General features: G+C 42.3%; 1 protein-coding gene across 1 annotated transcript in view; it reads left to right on the top strand.

The window, feature by feature from the left end:
- The window catches only part of BRCA1 (BRCA1 DNA repair associated), a 92,796-nt gene that overhangs the window by 27,538 nt on the left and 40,329 nt on the right, over positions 1-24,929 (top strand). The window contains exons 6-12 of the mRNA XM_017867636.1: positions 844-875; positions 1,922-2,027; positions 6,204-6,249; positions 8,210-8,286; positions 9,928-13,356; positions 13,758-13,846; positions 23,259-23,430. Of these exons, the coding sequence (XP_017723125.1) occupies positions 844-875; positions 1,922-2,027; positions 6,204-6,249; positions 8,210-8,286; positions 9,928-13,356; positions 13,758-13,846; positions 23,259-23,430 (3,951 nt within the window). The remainder of the gene's footprint in view (positions 1-843; positions 876-1,921; positions 2,028-6,203; positions 6,250-8,209; positions 8,287-9,927; positions 13,357-13,757; positions 13,847-23,258; positions 23,431-24,929) is intronic.

Genomic DNA, 24,929 nt, shown 5'->3' with positions numbered 1-24,929 from the left:
AAAAATACAAAAAATTAGCCGGGCGTGGTGGCAGGTGACTGTAGTCCCAGCTACTCGGGAGGCTGAGTCAGGAGAATGGCGTGAACCCGGGAGGCGGAGCTTGCAGTGAGCCAAGATCGCGCCACTATACTCCCACCTGGGCAACAAAGCAAGACTCCGTTTAAAAAAAAAAAAAAAAAAAAAAAGTATTCATTCTGGGGCTGGGCGTAGTAGCTTGCACCTTTAATCCCAGCACTTTGGGAGGCTGAGGCGGGCAGATCATTTGAGGTCAGGAGTTTGAGACCAGCCTAGCCAACACGGTGAAACCCCGTCTCTACTAAAAATACAAAAATTAGCTGGGTGTGGTGGCATGTGCCTGTAATCCCAGCTACTCGGGAGGCTGAGGCATGAGAATTGCTTGAACCTAGGACCCGGAGGTTGCAGCGAGCTGAGATCACGCTACTGCAATCCAGCCTGGGCGACAGTGAGACTCTGTCTCAAAAAAGAAAAAAAATCTAAGTGTTCTGGCTGGGCACCCTGGCTCATGGCTGTAATCCCAGCACTTTGGGAGGCCAAGACAGGTGGATCTCTTGAGTCCAGGAGTTCAAGACCAGCCTGGGCAATGTGGCGAAACCCCATCTCTACAAAAAATACAAAAATTAGCCAGGCATGGTGGCATACGTGTGTAGTCCCAGCTCCTTGGGAGGCTGAGGTGGGAGGATCTCTTGAACCCAGGAGACAGAGGTTGCAGTGAACCGAGGTCACGCCACCATGCTCCAGCCTAGGCAACAGAGCAAGACTGTCTAAAAAAATACAAATAAAATAAAAGTAGTTCTTATAGTACCAGCCTTCATTTTTCAAAAGATACAGAAAGGCTAAAAAGGAAGAAAAAAAGAGTAATGTTGGGCTTTTAGTTCCTATACTAAATGTTCTTAGGAGTGCTGGGGTTTTATTGTCATGATTTATCCTTTTTAAAAATGTTATTGGCTGGGCACGGTTGGCTCATGGCTGTAATCCCAGCGCTTTGGGAGGCCAAGGTGGGCAGATCACCTGAGGTCAGGAGTTTGAGACCAGCCTGGCCGACACTGCGAAACCCCATCTCTACTAAAAATACAAAAATTAACTAGGCATGGTGGTGCATGCCTGTAGTCCCAGCTACTCGGGAGGCTGAGGCAGGAGAATCAGTTGAACCCGGGAGGCGGAGGTTGCAGTGTGCCAAGATCATGCCACTGCACTCCAGCCTGGCAACAGAGCAAGACTCTGTCTCAAAACAACAACAACAACAAAAATATATATATATATATACACAAAAATTAGCCAGGCATAGTGGCACGTGCTTGTAGTCCCAGTTACTCAGGAGGCTAAGGCAGGAGAATCTCTTGAACTCGGGAGGCAGAGGTTGCAGTGAGCTGAGTTTGTGCCACTGCACTCCAGCCTGGGTGACAGAGCAGGACTCTGTCCCCTCCCCCCAAAAAAATGTTATCAGATGTGATTGGAATGTATATCAAGTATCAGCTTCAAAATATGCTATATTAATACTTCAAAAAATCACACAAACAATACATAATCAGTTTTGAAAAATTTAAGACAACAGAAAGAAAAAATATTCAAATCACACGTATCCCAGACATTTTTTTATTACTACTACTATTATTTGTAGAGACTGGGTCTCACTCTGTTGCTTACTCTGGTCTTGAACTCGTGCCCTTAATCAGTCCTCCTGCCCCAGCCTCCCAAAGTGCTGTCATTATGGGCATGAGATACCACTCCCAACCTCAGAGATTTTAGTGTGTAAATTTCTGGGCATTTTTTCCAGGCATCATACATGTTAGCTGACTGGTGATGGTCAATTTATTTTGTCCATGGTGTCAAGTTTCTCTTCAGGAGGAAAAGCACAGAACCGGCCAACAATTGCTTGACCGTTCTTTACCATACTGTTTAGCAGGAAACCAGTCTCAGTGTCCCACTCTCTAACTTTGGAATTGTGAGAACTCTGAGGACAAAGCAGCGGATACAACCTCAAAAGAAGTCTGTCTACATTGAACTGGGTAAGGGTCTCAGATTTCTTAAGTATTTAATAATAATTGCTGGGTTGCTTATGTTATCGTTTTGCCAAAAATCTTGGTCATAATTTATATTTGTGATAGGCAACTTTGGGAAGTGAATTTTATGAGCCCTATGGTGAGTTATAAATAATGTAAAAGATGCAATTCCCACCTTGAAGCATCTTACTTTAAAAAGGGAGCAAAAGAGGCCAGGCACGGTGGCTGATGCCTGTAATCCCACCACTTTGGGAGGCCAAGGCGGGTGGATCACCTGAAGTTGGGAATTCGAGACCAGACCGGCCAACGTGGAGAAATCCTGTCTCTACCAAAAAATACAAAATTAGCCAGGTGTGGTGGCACATGCCTGTAATCTCAGCTACTCAGGAGGCTGAGGCAGGAGAATCACTTGAACCCAGGAGGCGGAGGTTGAGGTGAGCTGAGATTGCACCATTGCACTCCAGCCTGGGCAAGAAGAGCGAAACTCCATCTGAAAAAAAAAAAGGGAGCAAAAGAAAGAATATCTGGTTTTAAATATGTGTAAATATGTTTTGGAAAGATGGAGAGTAGCAATAAGAAAAAACATGATGGATTACTACAGTATTTAGTTCCAAGATAAATTGTACTAGATGAGGAAGCCTTTTAAGAAGAGCTGAATTGTCGGGCATGGTGGCTCATGCCTGTAATCCCAGCACTTTGGGAGGCCGAGGCAGATGGATCACCTGAGGTCGCGAGTTCAAGACCAGCCTGACCAACGTGGAGAAACCCCGTCTCTACTAAAAAAAAAAAAATACAAAATTAGCCAGGGTGGTGGCACATGCCTGTAATACCAGCTACTCGGGAGGCTGAGGCAGGAGAATCACTTAAACTCAGGAGGCAGAGGTTGCGGTGAGCCAAGATGGCACCATTGCACTCCAGCCTGGGCGACAAGAGTGAAACTCGGTCTCAAAAATAAATAAATAAATAAAAATAAAAGAGCTGTATCTTGGCTGGGCAGGATGGCTCATGCCTATAATCCTAACACTTTGGAAGGCCGAGGCAGAAGGACTGGTTGAGTCCAGGAGTTTTAAGACCAGCCTGGCCAACACAGGGAAACCCCATTTCTATTTTTAAAATAATAATACATATTTCTTTTTTTTTTTTGAGAACGGAGTCTCGCATCTGTAGCCCAGGCTGGAGCACAGTAGGCTGGATCTTCAGCTCAACTGCAAGCTCCGCCTCCCGGTTTTGACGCCATTCCATGCCTCAGCCTCCCAACGTAGCTGGACTGAAGGCCGCCCGCCACAGGGACCTATAATCGCTCAGCCACTTCAGGAGCCGAGATGGGTGGATTATTTGAGGTTATGGAGTTTCGAGACCAGCCTGCCAGCCAAGGTGAGGACCCTGTTCCTACTGGAAAACAAAAACAAAAACAAAAAACAAAAAGCACAGGCTCTGACTCTAACTTCCCTAGGTTTGGAATCATGGCTCCAGCCACTTACTCAGGTTCTACTACCTTGGAAAAATTTCATAACCTCTCTGCGCCCCTAATTTCCTCATCTGTAAAATAAGTATAATAGGAAACGATCCTCAAGAGGTCTGAACATGCATCTAAATGAGTTATACAAGAAAACACAATAGTGCCTGGAATATAGTTAAAGTGTCTCCTAAATATTACTGCTATAACTAATTTTTACAATGCCAGTTGTCTAGGAATTTATGATCGTAAGGGGGGGAAAAACAGTAAGTGTTATGAATAAATAGAATGGTGGTAGCATGGAGCCTCAAAAGAAACAGCTACCCTTTTGTTTAATTATAAATTATTCTAAAACAAAAACAAATTAGAAGAGCCCAGTTTGAATTCTGAGCTCAGGCAGCTCTTCTTTTTTTGTTTTGAGATGGGGTCTTGCCTTCTGTCACCCAGGTTGGAGTGCAGTGGCATGATCATAGCTCACTACAGCCTCAAACCCCTGGATTCCCAATCTACTCGCTCAACTACGCCTCCTGAGTGAGCTGGGACTACAGATACACAACCACCACACCAGCTTAAATTTTAAAAAAAAAAATTTTTTTTCAGCGATGAGGTCCCTTGCTAATGTTGCCCCAGGCCTGGTCTCAACTCCAGGCTTCCAGGCATCCTCTGCCACTGCCTGAGATGAACAGTGTTAGATACTTGCCTGGCCTCAAATCTCTTCTTTTTTTATAAAGCTAAAAAAATTTATTATTAAAAAACAAAAAAATTTTTTTTTTTGAAGATGGAAGTCTCACTCTTGCCCAGGCTGGAGTTGCAGAGACATGGTGTTGGCTCATTGCACCTCCGCCATCCCTCGGTGCAAGCATTCATCCTCTCCTGCTCCAGCCTCCTGAGTGCTGGGATTTACATCATGCGCGAGCGGCGCACCACCATTACCCGCAGCTAAAAATTTTCTTTTTTTTTTTGTATTTTTAGTAAAGAAAGGGTTTTACCATGTTACCCAGGCTGGTCCTTGAACTCTGACCCTCAGGTTGTCTACCTGGCCTCGAGCCTCCCAAAGTGTTGGGATTGACAGGCATGAGCCACTGCACTGGCCAAAATGTATTATTCTTGGCCGGGGCTTTGGGTGGCTCGACCTGAATCCCAGCGACTTGGGAGGCCGAGACAAGGCGGCCCGCATACTCGACCGGCTATTTTTGTAGTTTTTAGTAGAGACGGGTTTCACCGTGTTACCAGGCATGGTCTCGAATCTCCTGACCTTGTGATATCAGCCTGTCCCGGCTCCCAAGTGCTGGGATTACAGGCTCGAGCCACCAACGCCCGGCCAAGAAGTAATCAGTTTGGCCAGTGCAGTGGCTCATGCCTGTAATCCCAACACTTTGGGAGGCTGAGGCAGGTAGACCACCTGAGGTCAGAGTTCAAGACCAGCCTGGGTAACATGGTAAAACCCTTCTTTACTAAAAATACAAAAAAAAAAAAAAATTAGCTGGGTATGGTGGTGCATGCATGTAATCCCAGCTACTCAGGAGGCTGAGGCAGGAGAATTGCTTGAACCAGGATGGCGGAGGTTGCAATGAGCCAACACCATGTCTCTGCACTCCAGCCTGGGCAATAGAGTGAGACTCCATCTCAAAAAAAAAAAATTTTTTTGTTTTTTAATAATAAATTTTTTTAAGCTTATAAAAAGAAGAGTTGAGGCCAGCATAGTATCTAACACCTGTCATCTCAGCAGTGGCAGAGGATTGCTTGAAGCCTGGAGTTTGAGACCAGCCTGGGCAACATAGCAAGACCTCATCGCTAAAAAAAAATTTTTTTTTTTTAATTAGCTGGGTGTGGTGGTGTGTATCTGTAGTCCCAGCTACTCAGGAGGCGTAGTTGAGCGAGTAGATTGAATCCAGGGGTTTGAGGCTGTAGTGAGCTATGATCATGCCACTGCACTCCAACCTGGGTGACAGAGCAAGACCCCATCTCAAAAAAAAAAAAAGAAGAGCTGCTGAGCTCAGAATTCAAACTGGGCTCTCTAATTGGGTTTTTGTTTTAGAATATATTTATAATTAAAAAGGGTAGCTGTCTTTTGAGCTCCCAGGCACCACCATCTATTTATCATAACACTTACTGTTTTCCCCCCTTACGATCATAAATTCCTAGACAACTGGCATTGTAAAAATAGTTATAGCAGTTAATATTTAGGAGCACTTAACTATATTCCAGGCACTATTGTGTTTTTCTTGTATAACTCATTTAGATGCATGTCAGACCTCTGAGATCGTTCCTATTATACTTATTTTACAGATGAGGAAATTAGGGCACAGAGAGGTTATGAAATTTTTCCAAGGTAGTAAACCTAGTAAGTGGCTGAGCCATGATTCAAACCTAGGAAGTTAGACGTCAGAGCCTGTGCTTTTGTTTTGTTTTGTTTTGTTTTCAGTAGGAACAGGGTCTCACCTTGCTGGCCAGGCTGGTCTCGAACTCCTAACCTCAAATAATCCACCCATCTCGGCCTCCTGAAGTGCTGGGATTATAGGTGAGAGCCACTGTGCCTGGCCAAGCCCGTGTTTTTAACCACTTCTCTGTATTACACACTGGCTTAACTAGCATTGTACCTGCCACATACTAGATGCTCAATAAATATTTCTAGTTGAATATCTGTTTTTCAACAAGTACATTTTTTGTTTAACCCTTTTAATTAAGAAATCTTTTATTTATTTTTTTGGGGGGAAATTTTTTAGGATCTGATTCTTCTGAAGATATGGTTAATAAAGCAACTTATTGCAGGTGAGTCAAAGAGAACCTTTGCCTATGAAGCTGGTATTTTCCTATTTAGTTAATATTAAGGATTGATGTTTCTCTTTTTAAAATATTTTAACTTTTATTTTAGGTTCAGAGATGTATGTGCAGTTTGTTACACACTACTTGGGATTTGGCATACAGTTTTTTTTCATTATCCAGTTATTATTAAGCATACCCCCACAGTTTTTTGTTTCCTTCCTTTCTGAATTTCTCCCTCCTCCCACCTTCCTCCCTCAAGTAGGCTGGTGTTTCTCTACACTAGAATCATGGTATTGGAAGAAACCTTAGAGATCATCTAGTTTAGTCCTCTCATTTTATAGTGGAGGAAATACCCTTTTTGTTTGTTGGATTTAGTTATTAATACTGTCCAAAGGAATTTAGGATAACAGTAGAACTCTGCACATGCTTGCTTCTAGCAGATTGTTGTTCTCTAAGTTCCTCATATACAGTAATATTGACACAGCGGTAATTGTGACTGATGAAAATGCTCAAGGACTTCATTTTCAACTTTTTCTTTCCTCTGTTCCTTATTTCCACATATCTCTCAAGCTTTGTCTGTATGTTATATAATAATCTACAAGCAGCCCCAACTATGTTACCTACCTTCCTTAGGAATTATTGCTTGACCCTAAGTTGTATTTTTTTTTTTTTGAGACAGGGTCTTGCCCTGTTGCCAGGCTGGAGTGCAGTGGCGCCATCTTGGCTTACTGCAATCTCCAACTCCCTGGTTCAAGTGATTCTCCTGTCTCAGCCTCCCAAATAGCTAGGATTACAGACACACGCCACCACACCCAGCTAATTTTTGTATTTTTAGTAGAGATAGGGTTTCGCCATGTTGGCCAGCCTGTTCTCAAACTCATGAGCTCAAGTGATCCACCCACCTCAGCCTCCCAAAGTGCTGGGATTACAGGCATGAGCTACCATGCCTGGCTGACCCTGTCTAAGATCTAGTCTGAACTATAATGGCGATATTGTTGGTTTTTGTTTGTAAATGACTTCCCTAATCTCACGATGGGAAGGAAGTGACTTTTAGACTGAAAAGCAGCAAAGAAAGTAGTGTAGCAAAGTGGTGTTCTGTTGGGTTATCTGCAATCCTACTGTTCCCTTTGTTTAGATATCCTTGCTCCTGCCTTCTGATTAAGATACACTTTTAAGTGTTTTTAAAAACTATCTTTTGCCTGTCACTTAAATGTTGGCTTTAATTTGCATATCCATAAAGTAGTGTTCCTGGTCTGATTTCTGTGGCTGTGTGTTCTCGGTCTTTGATCATTCCGTTTCTCTCTCTTTTTTTTTTTTTTTTTTTTTTTTTGAGACAGAGTCTTACTCTGCTGCCCCAGGCTGGAGTGCAGTGGTGTGATCTCGGCTCACTGCAACCTCTGCCTCCCACGTTCAAGCGATTCTCCTGTCTCAGCCTCATGAGTAGCTGGGACTACAGGGGTACACCACCACCCAGCTAATTGACCATTCCATTTCTTTCTATTTTTTTTTTTTGAGACAGAGTCTTGCTCTGTTGCCCAGGCTGGAGTACAGTGGTGTGATCTCACCTTTCTGCAACCTCTGCCTCCCAGGTTCAATCCATACTCCTGCCTCAGTCTCTCAAGTAGCTGGGACTACAGGTTCACACCACCACACCTGGCTAATTTTTGTATTTTTAGTAGAGACAGGGGTTCACCTTGTTGGCCAGGCTGGCTTGAACTCATGATCTCAAGTGATCCACCTGCCTCGGCCTCCCAAAGTGCTGGAATTACAGGCATGAGCCACCGTGCCCAGCAACCATTCCATTTCAACTAGAAGTTTCTAAAGGAGAGAGCAGCTTTCGCTAACTCAATAAGATTGGTCAACTTTCTGTAACTGAAAGAGCTAAAATATTTGATCTTGGTCATTTGACAGTTCTGCATACGTATAACTAGTGTTTCTCATTAGGACTCTTGTCTTTTCCCTATAGTGTGGGAGATCAAGAATTGTTACAAATCACCCCTCAAGGAACCAGGGATGAAACCAGTTTGGATTCTGCAAAAAAGGGTAATGGCAAAGTTTCCCAATTTAACAGAGTGGGTAGATACAGTACTGTAATTAGATTATTCTGAAGACCATTTGGGACCTTTACAATCCACAGAATCTCTTGGCAGAGTTAGAGTATCATTCTTTGTCAAATGTCATGGTATGATCTGATAGATTTATTTATTTATTTTTTATTTTTATTTTTAAAAAATTTTTTTTTTTGAGACGGAGTCTTGCTCTGTCGCCCGGGTTGTAGTGCAGTGGCCGGATCTCAGCTCACTGCAAGCTCCGCCTCCCGGGTTCACGCCATTCTCCTGCCTCAGCCTCCCGAGTAGCTGGGACTACAGGCGCCCGCCAGGTCGCCCGGCTAGTTTTTTGTATTTTAGTAGAGACGGGGTTTCACCATGTTAGCCAGGATGGTCTTGATCTCCTGACCTCGTGATCCGCCCGTCTCGGCCTCCCAAAGTGCTGGGATTACAGGCTTGAGCCACCGCGCCCGGCCATGATCTGATAGATTTAAATGGTACTAGACTAATGTAGCTATAATAATAAGACCTTCTGTAATTGATTGTTGCCCTTTCTTTTGTTGTTGTTGTTGTTGTTGTTGTTTTGAGATGGGGTCTCACTCTGTTGCCCAGGCTGGAGTGCAGTGATGCAATTGTGGCTCACTGCAACCTCCACCACGCGGGTTCAAGCTATCCTCCCACCTCAGCCTCCTGAGTAGCTGGGACTACAGGCACACGTCACCACACCCGGCTAATATTTTGTGGTTTTGTAGAGACAGAGTTTCGCCATGTTTCCAAGGCTGGTCTCAAACTCCTGGACTCAAGCAGTCTGCCCACTTCAGCCTCCCAAAGTGCTGCAATTACAGGCTTGAGCCACTATGCCTGGCCTGCCCTTTACTTTTTTTTTTTGTTTTGTTTTGTTTTGTTTTGAGACGGAGTCTCGCTCTGTCACCCAGGCTGGAGTGCAGTGGCCGGATCTCGGCTCACTGCAAGCTCCACCTCCTGGGTTTACGTGATTCTCCTGCCTCAGCCTCCCAAGTAGCTGGGACTACAGGTGCCCGCCAACTCGCCCGGCTAGTTTTTTGTATTTTTTTGGTAGAGACGGGGTTTCACCGTGTTAGCCAGGATGGTCTTGATCTCCTGACCTCGTGATCCGCCCGTCTCGGCCTCCCAAAGTGCTGGGATTACAGGCTTGAGCCACCGTGCCCGGCCTGCCGTTTACTTTTAATTGATGTATTTGTGTTTCATCTTTTAAAGGTCTACTGGTTTTTAAATATAGGGAATGGTAAGTCTGTAGAGAACAGAGTATTAAGTAGACTTAATGGCCAGTGATCTTTAGAGTACATCAGAACTGGTTTTCTGATGGCCAATCTGCTTTTAATTCACTCTCAGACATTAGAGAAATAGGAGGTGTGGTTTCTGCATAGGGAAAATTCTGAAATTAAAAATGTAATGGATCCTAAGTGGATATATTCTAAGTAAATAGGAATTAAATGAAAGAGTATGAGCTACATCTTCAGTATACTTGGTAGTTTATGAGGTTAGTTTCTCCAAATATAGCCAGTTGGTTGATTTCCACCTCCAAGGTGTATGAAGTATGTATTTTTTTAATGACAATTCAGTTTTTGAGTACCTTGTTATTTTTGTGTATTTTCAGCTGCTTGTGAATTTTCTGAGAAGGATATAACAAATACTGAACATCATCAGTCCAGTAATAATGATTTGAATACCACTGAGAAGCATGCAACTGAGAGGCATCCAGAAAAGTATCAGGGTAGTTCTGTTTCAAACTTGCATGTGGAGCCATGTGGCACAAACACTCATGCCAGCTCATTACAGCATGAGAACAGCAGTTTATTACTCACTAAAGACAGAATGAATGTAGAAAAGGCTGAATTCTGTAATAAAAGCAAACAGCCTGGCTTAGCAAGGAACCAACATAACAGATGGACTGGAAGTAAGGAAACATGTAATGATAGGCAGACTCCCAGCACAGAGAAAAAGGTAGATCTGAATGCTGATACCCTGTATGAGAGAAAAGAAAGGAATAAGCAGAAACTGCCATGCTCTGAGAATCCTAGAGACACTGAAGATGTTCCTTGGATAACACTAAATAGCAGCATTCAGAAAGTTAATGAGTGGTTTTCCAGAAGTGATGAACTGTTAAGTTCTGATGACTCACATGATGGGGGTTCTGAATCAAATGCCAAAGTAGCTGATGTATTGGATGTTCTGAATGAGGTAGATGAATATTCTGGTTCTTCAGAGAAAATAGACTTACTGGCCAGTGATCCTCATGAGCCTTTAATATGTAAAAGTGAAAGAGTTCACTCCAGTTCAGTAGAGAGTAATATTGAAGACAAAATATTTGGGAAAACCTATCGAAGGAAGGCAAACCTTCCCAATTTAAGCCATGTAACTGAAAATCTAATTATAGGAGCACTTGTTACTGAGTCACAGATAATGCAAGAGCGTCCCCTCACAAATAAATTAAAGCGTAAAAGGAGAACTACATCAGGTCTTCATCCTGAGGATTTTATAAAGAAAGCAGATTTGGCAGTTCAAAAGACTCCTGAAATGATAAATCAGGGAACTAACCAAATGGAGCAGAATGGTCAAGTGATGAATATTACTAATAGTGCTCATGAGAATAAAACAAAAGGTGATTCTATTCAGAATGAGAAAAATCCTGACCCAATAGAATCACTGGAAGAAGAATCTGCTTTCAAAACTAAAGCTGAACCTATAAGCAGCAGTATAAACAATATGGAACTAGAATTAAATATCCACAATTCAAAAGCACCTAAAAAGAATAGGCTGAGGAGGAAGTCTTCTACCAGGCATATTCATGCGCTTGAACTAGTAGTCAGTAGAAATCTAAGCCCACCTAATTGTACTGAACTACAAATTGATAGTTGTTCTAGCAGTGAAGAGATAAAGAAAAAAAATTACAACCAAATGCCAGTCAGGCACAGCAGAAAACTACAACTCATGGAAGATAAAGAATCTGCAACTGGAGCCAAGAAGAGTAACAAGCCAAATGAACAGACAAGTAAAAGACATGCCAGTGATACTTTCCCAGAACTGAAGTTAACAAAGGTACCTCCTTCTTTTACTAACTGTTCAAATACTAGTGAACTTAAAGAATTTGTCAATCCTAGCCTTTCAAGAGAAGAAAAAGAAGAGAAACTAGAAACAGTTAAAGTATCTAATAATGCCAAAGACCCCAAAGATCTCATGTTAAGTGGAGAAAGGGTTTTACAAACTGAAAGATCTGTAGAGAGTAGCAGTATTTCATTGGTACCTGGTACTGATTATGGCACTCAGGAAAGTATCTCATTACTGGAAGTTAGCACTCTAGGGAAAGCAAAAACAGAACAAAATAAATGTGTGAGTCAGTGTGCAGCATTTGAAAACCCCAAGGAACTAATTCATGGTTGTTCTGAAGATACTAGAAATGACACAGAAGGCTTTAAGTATCCATTGGGACGTGAAGTTAACCACAGTCAGGAAACAAGCATAGAAATAGAAGAAAGTGAACTTGATACTCAGTATTTGCAGAATACATTCAAGGTTTCAAAGCGCCAGTCCTTTGCTCTGTTTTCAAATCCAGGAAATCCAGAAGAGGAATGTGCAACATTCTCTGCCCACTCTAAGTCCTTAAAGAAACAAAGTCCAAAAGTTACTTCTGAATGTGAACAAAAGGAAGAAAATCAAGGAAAGAAAGAGTCTAATATCAAGCCTGTACAGACAGTTAATATCACTGCAGGCTTTCCTGTGGTTTGTCAGAAAGATAAGCCAGTTGATAATGCCAAATGTAGTATCAAAGGAGGCTCTAGGTTTTGTCTATCATCTCAGTTCAGAGGCAACGAAACTGGACTCATTACTCCAAATAAACATGGACTTTTACAAAACCCATACCATATACCACCACTTTTTCCTGTCAGGTCATTTGTTAAAACTAAATGTAAAAAAAACCTGCTAGAGGAAAACTCTGAGGAACATTCAGTGTCACCTGAAAGAACAGTGGGAAACGAGAACATCATTCCAAGTACAGTAAGCACAATTAGCCATAATAACATTAGAGAAAATGCTTTTAAAGAAGCCAGCTCGAGCAATATTAATGAAGTAGGTTCCAGTACTAATGAAGTGGGCTCCAGTATTAATGAAGTAGGTTCCAGTGATGAAAACATTCAGGCAGAACTAGGTAGAAACAGAGGGCCACAATTGAATGCTGTGCTTAGATTAGGGCTTTTGCAACCTGAGGTCTGTAAACAAAGCCTTCCTATAAGTAATTGTAAGCATCCTGAAATAAAAAAGCAAGAACATGAAGAAGTAGTTCAGACTGTTAATACAGACTTCTCTCCATGTCTGATTTCAGATAACCTAGAACAGCCTATGGGAAGTAGTCATGTGTCTGAGGTTTGTTCTGAGACTCCTGATGACCTGTTAGATGATGGTGAAATAAAGGAAGATACTAGTTTTGCTGAAAATGACATTAAGGAGAGTTCTGCTGTTTTTAGCAAAAGCGTCCAGAGAGGAGAGCTCAGCAGGAGCCCTAGCCCTTTCACCCATACACATTTGGCTCAGGGTTACCGAAGAGGGGCCAAGAAATTGGAGTCCTCGGAAGAGAACTTATCTAGTGAGGATGAAGAGCTTCCCTGCTTCCAACACTTGTTATTTGGTAAAGTAAGCAATATACCTTCTCAGACTACTAGGCATAGCACTGTTGCTACCGAGTGTCTGTATAAGAACACAGAGGAGAATTTGTTATCATTGAAGAATAGCTTAACTGACTGTAGTAACCAGGTAATATTGGCAAAGGCATCCCAGGAACATCACCTTAGTGAGGAAACAAAAGGTTCTGGTAGCTTGTTTTCTTCACAGTGCAGTGAACTGGAAGACTTGACTGCAAATACAAACACCCAGGATCCTTTCTTGATTGGTTCTTCCAAACGAATGAGGCATCAGTCTGAAAGCCAGGGAGTTGGTCTGAGTGACAAGGAATTGGTTTCAGATGATGAAGAAAGGGGAACGGGCTTGGAAGAAGATAATCCAGAAGAGCAAAGTGTGGATTCAGACTTAGGTATTGGAACCAGGTTTTGTGTTTGCCCCAGTCTATAGAAATGAGCTAAATGTTTATGCCTTTTGGGGAGCACATTTTACAAATTTCCAAGAGTAGTTAAAGGAACTGCTTCTTAAACTTGAAACGCGTTCCTCCTAAGGTGCTTTTCATAGAAAAAAGTCCTTCACCCAGCTAGGACGTCATCTCTGACTGACTAAGCTTTAACATCCTAATTATTGGTGGACTTACTTCTGGTTTCATTTTGTAAAAGGAGATCCCGGTGTCCCAAAACAAGTAGTTTAATCATTTTGTGTGACATCAAAGTAAATCCAGTCCTGCCAATGAGAAGAAAAAGATACAGCAAGTTGCAGTGTTTATAGTCAGCTTTTACATCTGAACCTCTGTTTTGATTGTTACTTAAGGTGAAGCAGCATCCGGGTATGAGAGTGAAACAAGCGTCTCTGAAGACTGCTCAAGGCTCTCCTCTCAGAGCGAAATTTTAACCACTCAGGTAAAAAGCGTGTGTGTGTGTGCGTGCGTGTGTGTGTGTGGTATCCTTTGCATTCAGTAGTCTGTATCCCACATTCTTAGGTTTGCTGACATCATCTCTTTGAATTAATGGCACAACAATTGTTTGTGGTTCATTGTCTCCTTAAATTAGACTGTAAGCACCTTGATGGAACTCATACTACCTTTTATTTCACACGCGCACACGCAGACACACACACACACACACTGCCTAGCTCATTGTAGTATACTAAATACTGAATTTTTTTTTTTTTTTTTTTTTTTTTTTTTTTTTTTTGAGACGGAGTCTCGCTCTGTCACCCAGGCTGGAGTGCAGTGGCCGGATCTCAGCTCACTGCAAGCTCCGCCTTCCGGGTTTACGCCATTCTCCTGCCTCAGCCTCCCAAGTAGCTGGGACTACAAGCGCCCGCCACCTCGCCCGGCTAGTTTTTTATATTTTTTAGTAGAGACGGGGTTTCACCGTGTTAGCCAGGATGGTCTCGATCTCCTGACCTTGTGATCCGCCCGTCTCGGCCTCCCAAAGTGCTGGGATTACAGGCTTGAGCCACCACGCCCGGCCTAAATACTTATTTTAATGAATAAGCTAAACCTTTGAAACCCATTTGCTAATCCCAGCACTTTGGGAGGCCAAGGTGGGTGGATCACCTCAGGTCAGAAGTTTGAGACCAGCCTGGCCAACATGGTGAAATCCCGCATCTACTAAAAATACAAAAATTAGCTGGGCACGGTGGCCAATGCCTGTAATCTCAGCTACTCTGGAGCCTGAGACAGGAGAATCACCTGAACCTGGGAGGCAGAGGTTGCAGTGAACTGGGATTGTACCACTGCATTCCAGCCTGGGTGACAGAGTGAGACTCTACCTCAAAAACAAACAAAAACACATCATCTCCCCTATAACAAAATATGACATTCTTATTGTATCAAGAGAGGTGAGAAAAGAAGCCACAGCAGGATGATTCAAGGGGTCTGCATAGCTCCTTTTAAGAATATGCCTATTGCAGGTCAGAGAAGGTAAGCAAACTGCCTAAGGCCACACAGCCAGGTACAGAACTCTCACCAATATTATTGCCAGCAATTGCAATTTTGGTGTTTATTCTTGGTACCAAGTTGGAGACTATAGGGTTCTCTTCCTAATAGAGACCATCTAGCTTTTCACTGTTTTGTGGATACTTCTGTTCTTTTTTCCTTTTCCCTTTTAAAATCTAGTTATTTTTTCTTTTTGGTTTCTTTGATACAGGGTCTCTTACTCTGTTGCTCAGGCAGGAATGGAGTGGTGCAATCATGGTTCTCTGTAGCTTTGACTTCTGGGCTCAAGTGATCCTCCTACCTCAGCTTCCCAAGTACCTGGTACTAATTTTTACTAGAGATAGTGTCACTATGTTGCCCAAGCTGGTCTCAAATTCCTGGGCTCAAGTGATCCTCCCACCTCAGCCTCCCAAAATGCTGGGGTTACAGGCATGTGCAACCACGCCTGGCCTATTTTTTTTTTAATTGCTCATAAGTCATCTTTTCTTTGAAAAAGACAGATGGGAGGCTAAAGCAAGAGAATCACTTGAACCCAGAAGGTGGAGGTTGCAGTGAGCTGAGATCATGCTGCTGCTCTCCAGCCTGGGCAATAAGAGTGAAACTCCATCTCAAAAAAAAGAAAGTACATAATTTTACTTTCTGGACCTAATGGTCAAGGCCAATAATTTGGTCACTTATGAAGTAAATAAAAGCTTTACCATATATGTGACCATTTGGTAATGTGAAATGTTTATGTACTAAAGGCAGAATAGTCTAGAAAAAACATTCAGTATCACAACATCTAAAAATTAACATCATCTTCATCATAGAACCAGGCTCTGTCTCCTAATTTTTTTTCTTGAGATGGAGTTTTGCTCTGTCACCCAGGCTGGAGTGCAGTGGCACAATCTTGGCTCACTGCAACCTTCGCCTCCCAGGTTCAGGTTCAAGTGATTCTCGTGCCTCAGCCTCCTAAGTAGATGGAATTACAGGTGCCTGCCACCATTCCCAGCTCTTTTTTTTTTTTTTTTTTTTTTTTTGTTTTTTTTTTTGAGTCTCGCTCTGTCGCCAGAGCTGAGTGCAGTGGCCGGATCTCAGCTCACGCAAGCTCCGCCTCACGGGTTCCACGCATTCTCCTGGCCTCAGCTCCGAGATAGCTGGGATTAAGGTGCCGCCACACGCGGCCCGCTAGTTTTTTGTATTTTTTTGTAGGAGACAGGGTTTCACCGTGGTCGCCAGGATGGTCCTCGATCTCCGGACCTCGTGATCCGCCCGTCTTCGCCTCCCAAAGTGGCTGGGATACAGCTGAGCCACCGCGCCCGCTTTTGGTTTTTTTAGTAGAGAGAGTTTCACCAGTTGGCCACCATGTTGGCCAGGCTCATCTTGAACTCCTGACCTCAAACGATTGGCCAGCCTAAGCCTCCCAGAGTGCTGAGATTACAGGCATGAGCCACCAGGCCTAGCCTTCTAATTTTCATTTGTAGAAGTGGCACCAAAATTTTCCAAGTTCTCATGCAAAAATTCAGGCTCATCTCAGTTGATTTTTTTCATTTATCTCCCACTAAATTGACAACTTCTAGTAGTTAGATTGGTTCTTTGTATTCCTAGCACAGGGTTCTCTGAAGGATACATACAGCAGTTGCTGGCGGTAATATTGGTGAGAGTTCTGTACTGGGCAGTGTGATCTTAGACAGTTTACTTAGGTTCTCTGACCTGCCGTAGGCACGTTCTTAAAATGAAGCTGTTCAGACCCCCTCGAATCATCCTGCTGTGGCTTCTTTTTCCCACCTAAATTAAATACCCTTTTAGCTGCTAGTAAGTGAATGATGTTTTTTTGTGAACTTTCTGAAGTTAGATTAAATGAAGTTGAGAAAAGCCTGATATTCTTATAAAGTTATATATGTGTATCATGGAAAACTTAGAAAATACAAATAAACAAAAATCATCCATGGATGAACCTTGAAGACATTGTGTTAACTGAAATAAACTGGACACCAAAAGACACATGTTATATGATATATCTAGTATAGTTAAATTTGGTTACTCTGGGCACATTGCCCATAGATAAGCCTTGCTCCACAAGGAGGAGTTAAAAAAGAAAAAAAAAGAGGCCGGGCGCGGTGGCTCAAGCCTGTAATCCTAGCACTTTGGGAGGCCGAGACGGGTGGATCATGAGGTCAGGAGATCGAGACCATCCTGGCTAACATGGTGAAACCCCGTCTCTACTAAAAAATACAAAAAAAAAAAAAAAAAAAAACTAGCCGGGCGAGGGGGGGGGGGCCTGTAGTCCCAGCTACTCGGGAGGCTGAGGCTGGAGAATGGCGTAAACCCAGGAGGCAGAGCTTGCAGTGAGCCGAGATCCAGCCACGGCACTCCAGCCTGGGTGACAGAGGGAGACTCCGTCTCAAAAAAAAAAAAAAGAAAAGATACATTCATTACATTCATAGGACAGAAGGTACAATAGTGGTTACTAGAGACTTGGGGAGGGGGAAATGGGGAGTTACTGTTTGATGAGTACAGATTTCAGTTTGGGATGATGAAAAAGTTCTGGAGATGGATAGTGACAATGGTAATACAACAGTGTGAAAATACTTAATGCCACTGAACTGTACACTTACAGTGATTAAAATGGTAAGCTAGTTGCAATTTGTGTTATCCAGAAATGGTTACCAATTTAATGGTGTATATTCTTTTAGTATTCCTGTGTGTGCACAGGGGTGCTTTGTATATACTTTATCTTTAAAATATATCCAGGAGGCCTGGCACAGTGACTCACACCTGTAATCCCAGCACTTTACAAGGCTGAGGCAGGAAGATTGCCTGAGCCCCAGAGGTCAAGGCCACAGTGAGTTGTGATCATGCCACTGCACTCCTTTCTGGGCAACCCCTGTCTGGAAAAAAAAAAAAAAAAATTAGTGAGGCTTAGTGGTGCACACCTGTAGTCTCAGCTACGTGAGGGGCTCGGGTAGGATTGCTTGATCCCAGCAAGTTGAGGCTGGGATGAGCCATGATGGTGCCATTGCACTCCAGCCTGGGTAATATGGTGAGAGACCCTGTCTCAAAAAAAAAGAAATCCAGATAATTCTGTACGTAATCTAGCTTTTACTGGATGATTAAAATTCTTTATTTTTATTTTTTATTTATTTGTTTTTTTTCTGAGATGTGGTTTCGCTCTTGTTGCCCAGGCTGGAGTGTAGTGGCACGACCTCGGCTCACGGCAACCTCTGCCTCCCAGGTTCAACCAATTTTCCTGCCTCAGCCTCCTGAGTAGCTGGGATTACAGGCATGTGCCACCATGACCAGCTAATTTTGTATTTTTAGTAGAGACAGGGTTTCTCCGTTTTGGTCAAGCTGGTCTCAAACTCCTGACCTCAAGTGATCCACCCACCTTAGCCTCCCAAAGTGCTGGGATTACAGGCATGAGCCACTGTACCTGGCCTGGGTTGTTAAAATTCTTAAGTGACTTCATTTTTAATTACTATATGAGATTCTATCTTTCCAGTGTATCATGATTTATTTGACCTATTGCTGAATGTTGAAGGTTTCAGGGTAAGAGGCCAGTTTGCTATTATGTTCTTTACTGTAGTAGCATCCTGGTAGCTAAATATTTGCCTACATCTCTGATTATTTCCTTAGTATAAATTCCTAGGACTAGGATTTTCATGTTTGATACATGTTGCTAAATTGTTCTTTAGAAAGATTAAACCAGTTTGTGATCTTCCAGCCCCTGTGGTAAATGATAGTTCCCATTTTCCTGTACCTTGCCAACATTGGGTGATATCCAGTTTTAAAATCTTCTAAATCTTGCATTGCTATGAGAACTACAATTAGAGAGTGCTTATCATCTACTGCCCATTCTCTGTACAGAGCAAATCCCTCTAGACCTGAAGCCCCTTGGAGTTGTCAAGAAACCTTTGAGATAACTCCCCACTCCGTATATGAGCTGTCACTAGTATTCTCCACTTCTTCAGGATTGCCATGGCAACTAAATTGATGAAAAGATTTAGGAGGCCTTTTCTCTGTTTGCAATTACTATGATCCTTTTTGGATGTGGGTTTGGTACTCTGTCAATATACCCATCATCTAATTCTGTCCATTGTGTTTTAAAGTTTAAGATTGCAATTTCTGATTACATCTGCCTTAGCCATACTGTATTATGTTTGACATTCAATATACAATGTCCTTGTTTTTCTGTATTTCTGATCTTATTCCCAGAGATGTGTCTATTTGTTCAGGATTCATTTTGCAAAGTGTTTTTACTAAGCATCTACCCAAAACAGCTGAAGTCAGATTTCAGGCTATCTTACATCTAAAGTAGCACAGGCAGGAAAAACTGTTAAAGTGGAATTTTTTTGCCTGTTTGTACTGAACCGAGAAAAAGCATATAGATGATAGAGAATTCCTAATTTGGTGTCGTTGGTATCTGGGTTTTTGTTTGTTTTTACAGAAGACTGATTAACTATACTTATTCATTAATTTATCTTCTCATTAATAAATACTTGCTGAGGCCGGGCGTGGTGGCTCAAGCCTGTAATCCCAGCACTTTGGGAGGCCTAGACGGGTGGATCACGAGGTCAGGAGATCGAGACCATCCTGGCTAACACGGTGAAACCCCGTCTCTACTAAAAAAATACAAAAAACTAGCCGGGTGAGGTGGCGGGCGCCTGTAGTCCCAGCTACTCGGGAGGCTGAGGCAGGAGAATGGCGTGAACCTGGGAGGCGGAGCTTGCAGTGAGCTGAGATCCAGCCACTGCACTCCAGCCCGGGAGACAGAGCGAGACTCCGTCTCAAAAAATAAATTAATTAAATAAATAAATAAATAAATACTTGCTGAGTGCTTACTGTCCGCTAGGCATTAGGGAGACAAAAATGATTAAGACAAGATTCCTTCTATCAAGGTCATGTGTTCCATTTGGGTATACTAATGCATTAGCAATGTAAATCAAGTAATGAGAGATCATCTGTTCCTGATAAGAGGTGGATTATTGGTGGGGACTTCTGTGTGTGTGTGCATGTGTGTATATGTGATAAAGTAAATATAGGAAATGTTAATTATAGATTCTACGTAGTAGATATGTAAACATTCATTGCGAAGTTGCTTCAAGTTTTCTGTGTATTTGAAAATATTCACAACATGTCAACAAAACTAGCATGATAAAGCCACTATTTGTGCTAAGACTTCAGCTTGTATTTCGATTAGGCTTATTATGTAGTAGTAGGAACATTAGAAATAATTTTAACTCATTAAATATACATGTTTTATGGGAAGGTTATATATATATTTATATGTAATGAATGTGAACAAACAAGGGTCTACTTCCCTCCAGACCAGTTCCGGCTGCTGTGCTGCACATTTCAGGAGTCTTATTAGAATTAGCCACATTCTGCCCACTTGCCCTTACTTCTTATATTTCACAACTCCTCCTGGTGGGGACTTAAGGAGACATTCAAGCTAGGCCTTGAAAGATGAGAAGAGCCGGGCGCGGTGGCTCAAGCCTGTAATCCCAGCACTTTGGGAGGCCGAGACGGGCGGATCACGAGGTCAGGAGATCGAGACCATCCTTGTGAACACGGTGAAACCCCGTCTCTACTAAAAATACAAAAAAACTAGCCGGGCGAGGTGGCGGGCGCCTGTAGTCCCAGCTACTCGGGAGGCTGAGGCAGGAGAATGGCGTAAACCCGGGAGGCGGAGCTTGCAGTGAGCTGAGATCCGGCCACTGCACTCCAGCCCGGGCGACAGAGCGAGACTCTGCCTCAAAAAAAAAAAAAAAAAAAAAAAAAAAAAAAAAAGAAAGATGAGAAGAATTTTTTCAAGTGGAAAAAGAGGAGTGGCAGCAAGTAAGGTAAAGGTACAGAGTCATGGAATTCCCAGGCGACAGAGTGAGACTCCGCCTCAAAAAAAAAAAAAAAAAAGGCTTTTGGGGAACTTCTACAGTAATGTAGCAGTGTTAAAAGTATAGATCAGAGCAGCATAGTAGAAATAGAAGACTAGAGCTAATTGAAGGAGCACTTCAGAATTAGAATCAAGAAGTCTTAGAAACCTATTGGTTTTATTCTCCCTAATGTATTTGACCACTTGCCTGCCGGGGAATTTGTCTAAGTTATAAAAAATAATTCCTTTGGGAAACCCAAAGGAAAGTTATCTATTAATAATTACCCCACTACTATTTTTTCTGATTTATGTGATGGCCACATAGAGGTTAGATGTGATGGTTGTGACAGCAGTGACTAATATAGCCTGTGAAGCATTTTGGTCAGATATGTATGTGCTTTCATTCCAGGTTTACTGAGGCAGACCTTGGCTAGGATTTGATCAGTGATGTAACTACTCATGAGTACCACGTGGTGGCAATGGCGTTGCTGCAGACCTTGGCAGCAAAGCAGTGTTAGAGTAGCAATGGAAACCTTTGTGAAGCTAGGAGTACATTTTCTGGTCATCAAAACCTCCTGAAAATTATGAACTCAGTATAGCAGGAGAAGGAAGATGGCTTGGTTTTAGTAAAGGGCAAAGTCATTTTTAAGGATCAGAAGAAGAAATGGAGAGTGAAACAGTGTGTTCCTGCCCACACTCCCACACTGGACTTTTTGGCAACCATTGATGTTCCTTCTCAAAGTGATTTTTAAACATGTATATTTTGAAGCCAGGCATGGTGACTCATGCCTGTAATCCCAGCACTTTGGGAGGCTGAGGCAGGCGGATCACGAGGTCAGGAGATCGAGACCATCCTGGCTAACACAGTGAAACCCCGTCTTTACTGAAAATACAAAAAATTAGCTGGGCGTGGTGGCTGATGCCTGTAGTCCCAGCTACTCGGGAGGCTGAAGCAGAAGAATAGCTTGAACCTGGGAGGTGGAGCTTGCAGTGAGCCTAGATTGTGCCATTGCACTTCAGCCTGGGCAACAAAGTGAGACTCTGTCTCAGAAAAAAAAAATTGGTTGAGGTGCCTGTAATGTAAAAAAAATTGGTAACAGGTGCCTGTAATGCCAGTTACTTGGGAGGCTGAGGCAGGCAGAATTGCTTGAACCAGGTAGGCAGAGGTTGCAGTGAGCTGAGGTTGTGCCATTGCACTCTAGCCTGGGCGACAGAGTGAGACTGCATCTCAAAAATAAATAAATAAAATAAAATAAATTTTTAAAAAGGATATTTTGGAAAACTCCTTACATACCTAAATTCTTTGTTTATCAAATACTTGGACTTAGCACATTCTTTGAAATGGACCAATAAACAACAGGAGCCCATAAGCAAGAAGAACCCATTATTTTAACAGTAACTATCCTTACAGGCTTTCTTAGGGCTCTTTCTGTTGGATCCTTCCCTCTCACAGGTCCTTGCTAATGATATCTAGGTGGACACATTCTAGATAAGATGTCCCTGTCTAGAATGGCAGCATCATGAGGACTGTATCCTCAATACTAGGACAGTGCCTGGTGCTTAATAGATAGTAAATAGTTGTCTAATTAACTGAGCAAACAGATAGACTCATAGATTAGCTTTTTGCTTTTTCTGTTAGAAACTAAAGGTTCAGGTCGAGCACAATGACTCATGTCTGTAATCCCAGCACTTTGGGAGGCCAAGGCGGACGCATCACTTGAGGTCAGGGGTTCAAGACCGGCCTGGCCAACATGGTAAAACCCTGTCTCTCCTAAAATTACCAAAATTAGCCGGGCATCATGGCAAGCACCTGTAATCCCAGCTACTGGAGAGACTGAGGTGGGAGAATCACCTGAACCTGGAGGAAGAGGTTGCAGTGAGCTGAGATGGTGCCAGCGTGGGTTACAGAGGGAGACTTAAAAAAGAAAAAAAGAAAAGAAACTAAAGGTTCAGAGCATCCCAGAAAAGGAAGAGTCCTCACAAGCCAGTAATCTAGGCAGGATTACTGATAGTATTTTTCTATTTGTTGTATTTTATAAAATGCCATAGATAGGGGCTTTTTTCGACATTACATTAGTCTAAAATCACATATTTTATATGAACTAACCTAAATGTCTGATGAATCTCACAACACCAAGTCTTTGAAATGTACCTGTATAAATAAAATATTAATAGATTCATGCTAATTTTAAATATCGATAATGTTTAAATACTTTAATTATTTTTTCATTCCCTAGCTTTAAAAGAAAATAACCAACCTCAAAAGGACATCACAATAAATCAAGTCTATTTGGGGGAGTTGGAGGATTTTTTCCCTCACTAGCATCATTTGGAAATAATTTCATGGGCATTAATTGCATGAATGTGGTTAGATTAAAAGGTGTTCAGCCAGAACTTACAGTTCCATGCTAGGTGATTTCAATTCCTGTGCTAAAACTAATTTGTATGACATATTTTCATTTAATGGAAAGCTTCTCAAAGTATTTCATTTTCTTGGTACCATTTATCGTTTTTGCAGCAAAGGGATACCATGCAAGATAACCTAATAAAGCTCCAGCAGGAAATGGCTGTACTAGAAGCTGTGTTAGAACAGCATGGAAGCCAGCCTTCTAACAGCTACCCTTCCATCGTAACTGACTCTTCTGCCCTTGAGGACCTGCGAAATCCAGAACAAAGCACATCAGAAAAAGGTGTGTAATGTTGGCCAAACACTGATATCTTAAGCAAAATTCTTTCCTTCCCCTTTATCTCCTTCTGAAAAGTAAGGACCTAGCTCTAACATTTTATGATCCTTGCTCAGCACATGGGTAATTGTGGAACCTTGGTTCTTGTCCCTGCTCACAACTAATATACCAGTCAGAGGGACCCAGGGCAGTCATTCATGTTGTCATCTGAGTACCTACAACAAGTAGATGCTATGGGGAGCCCATGGAATATAGATGGTATACAATATAGCTCTTGCTCTATTGGAAGCTAAGTGGAGTAGGAGAAATTGGTGACAGGCAACCCCATAATTTCAGAAAGCTATGAAAAAATACTCAGACATATTCCTTATTACACTGGTGTCACATCACAAAGACCTATTTAATGTGCTTCTGATTTATAGGAAGAGACATCCTATACTTTAGGAACTGCACTTTGATCCACAGAAAGCCTAGTGATGTAGAGCTCCTGTTACTTCAAAAGGAAAAGGGAAGAACACAGAAAGCCTATTTATGCAGCAGAGTCAAGTGCTTTATAGCAATGTTACAGTTACCAAAAAAAATCTAGATGGACCTCTGAGAGGATGCCATTGGAGTAACCAGGCAAGTGCAGTTGATCAGAGCTAACTTCCTAGAAGAAGTGAGCACTGAGCTGAGGAATAATGGCATAAATGAAGGAAAGTGAGATGGAAATTTGAGTTTTTAATTGGAAAGACAACACATCAGGCAGGTTTTTAAACAGGGGCAAACACATAGACACTTAGGAGAGGCTGGGCATGGGGTCCCCACCAGGATGCTGCTTAGAAACATGCAGGGGTGGTGAGTGCTCTCAAAGTACACTTCATTCCTATCTCAGTGATTCTTATCTGAGTGTTAAAGTTCCTTCTTCAGCACCCTGTTCCACAGTCCAACTGGGGACTTTAAGGCCTTTCTTTGAGTGTTTCTAGGAACTCAAGTCTGTTACTTATACAGAACAGTGGCCTTGGTCCCCAGTTGTGCCTTGCAGTATTTTTGTGTTCAGGAACAAACAGTAGCTCTTGGATAAAGAAGCTAGCTAGAAACTCTGTTGCTATGGCAGTGCTTCAAAATGTATTTCCTTAAATGCTTTCATTGTAATTATCTTCATTTAGTTCATCTCTCGGATAATGAGAGTTCAGAGTCCCTTCCCTAGTATAATACTCTTCTTTGGGGTGCTTTCACCATCTTCAGTCTAAACACAGACTAGACTTTCAATTCTAGTGTGTAAGATATAAAATGTTATTATTGTGTGACTTTGAATATCTGTGTAAATCTACTCTCTCCTCTTTGGTGTATATGTGTGTTTATTTTTTTCTGCAGATCTGTAACTGAAATGCTTCATTTCTGAATCATTTTGGATATCACAGCTTAATACCAGCATAAGTTTTGAGCCTTTTCCTCCCTAAATCTGGTTGAGTCTAACTGAAACTCAAATGAACTTTTTAAAAATAATTTTTTTCGGCTGGGCA

The sequence above is a fragment of the Rhinopithecus bieti genome, unplaced genomic scaffold (assembly GCF_001698545.2).
Source record: "Rhinopithecus bieti isolate Rb0 unplaced genomic scaffold, ASM169854v2 scaffold_4544, whole genome shotgun sequence".
Classification (NCBI taxonomy): Eukaryota; Metazoa; Chordata; class Mammalia; order Primates; family Cercopithecidae; genus Rhinopithecus; species Rhinopithecus bieti.
This window is presented reverse-complemented; position numbering and strand designations above follow the sequence as displayed.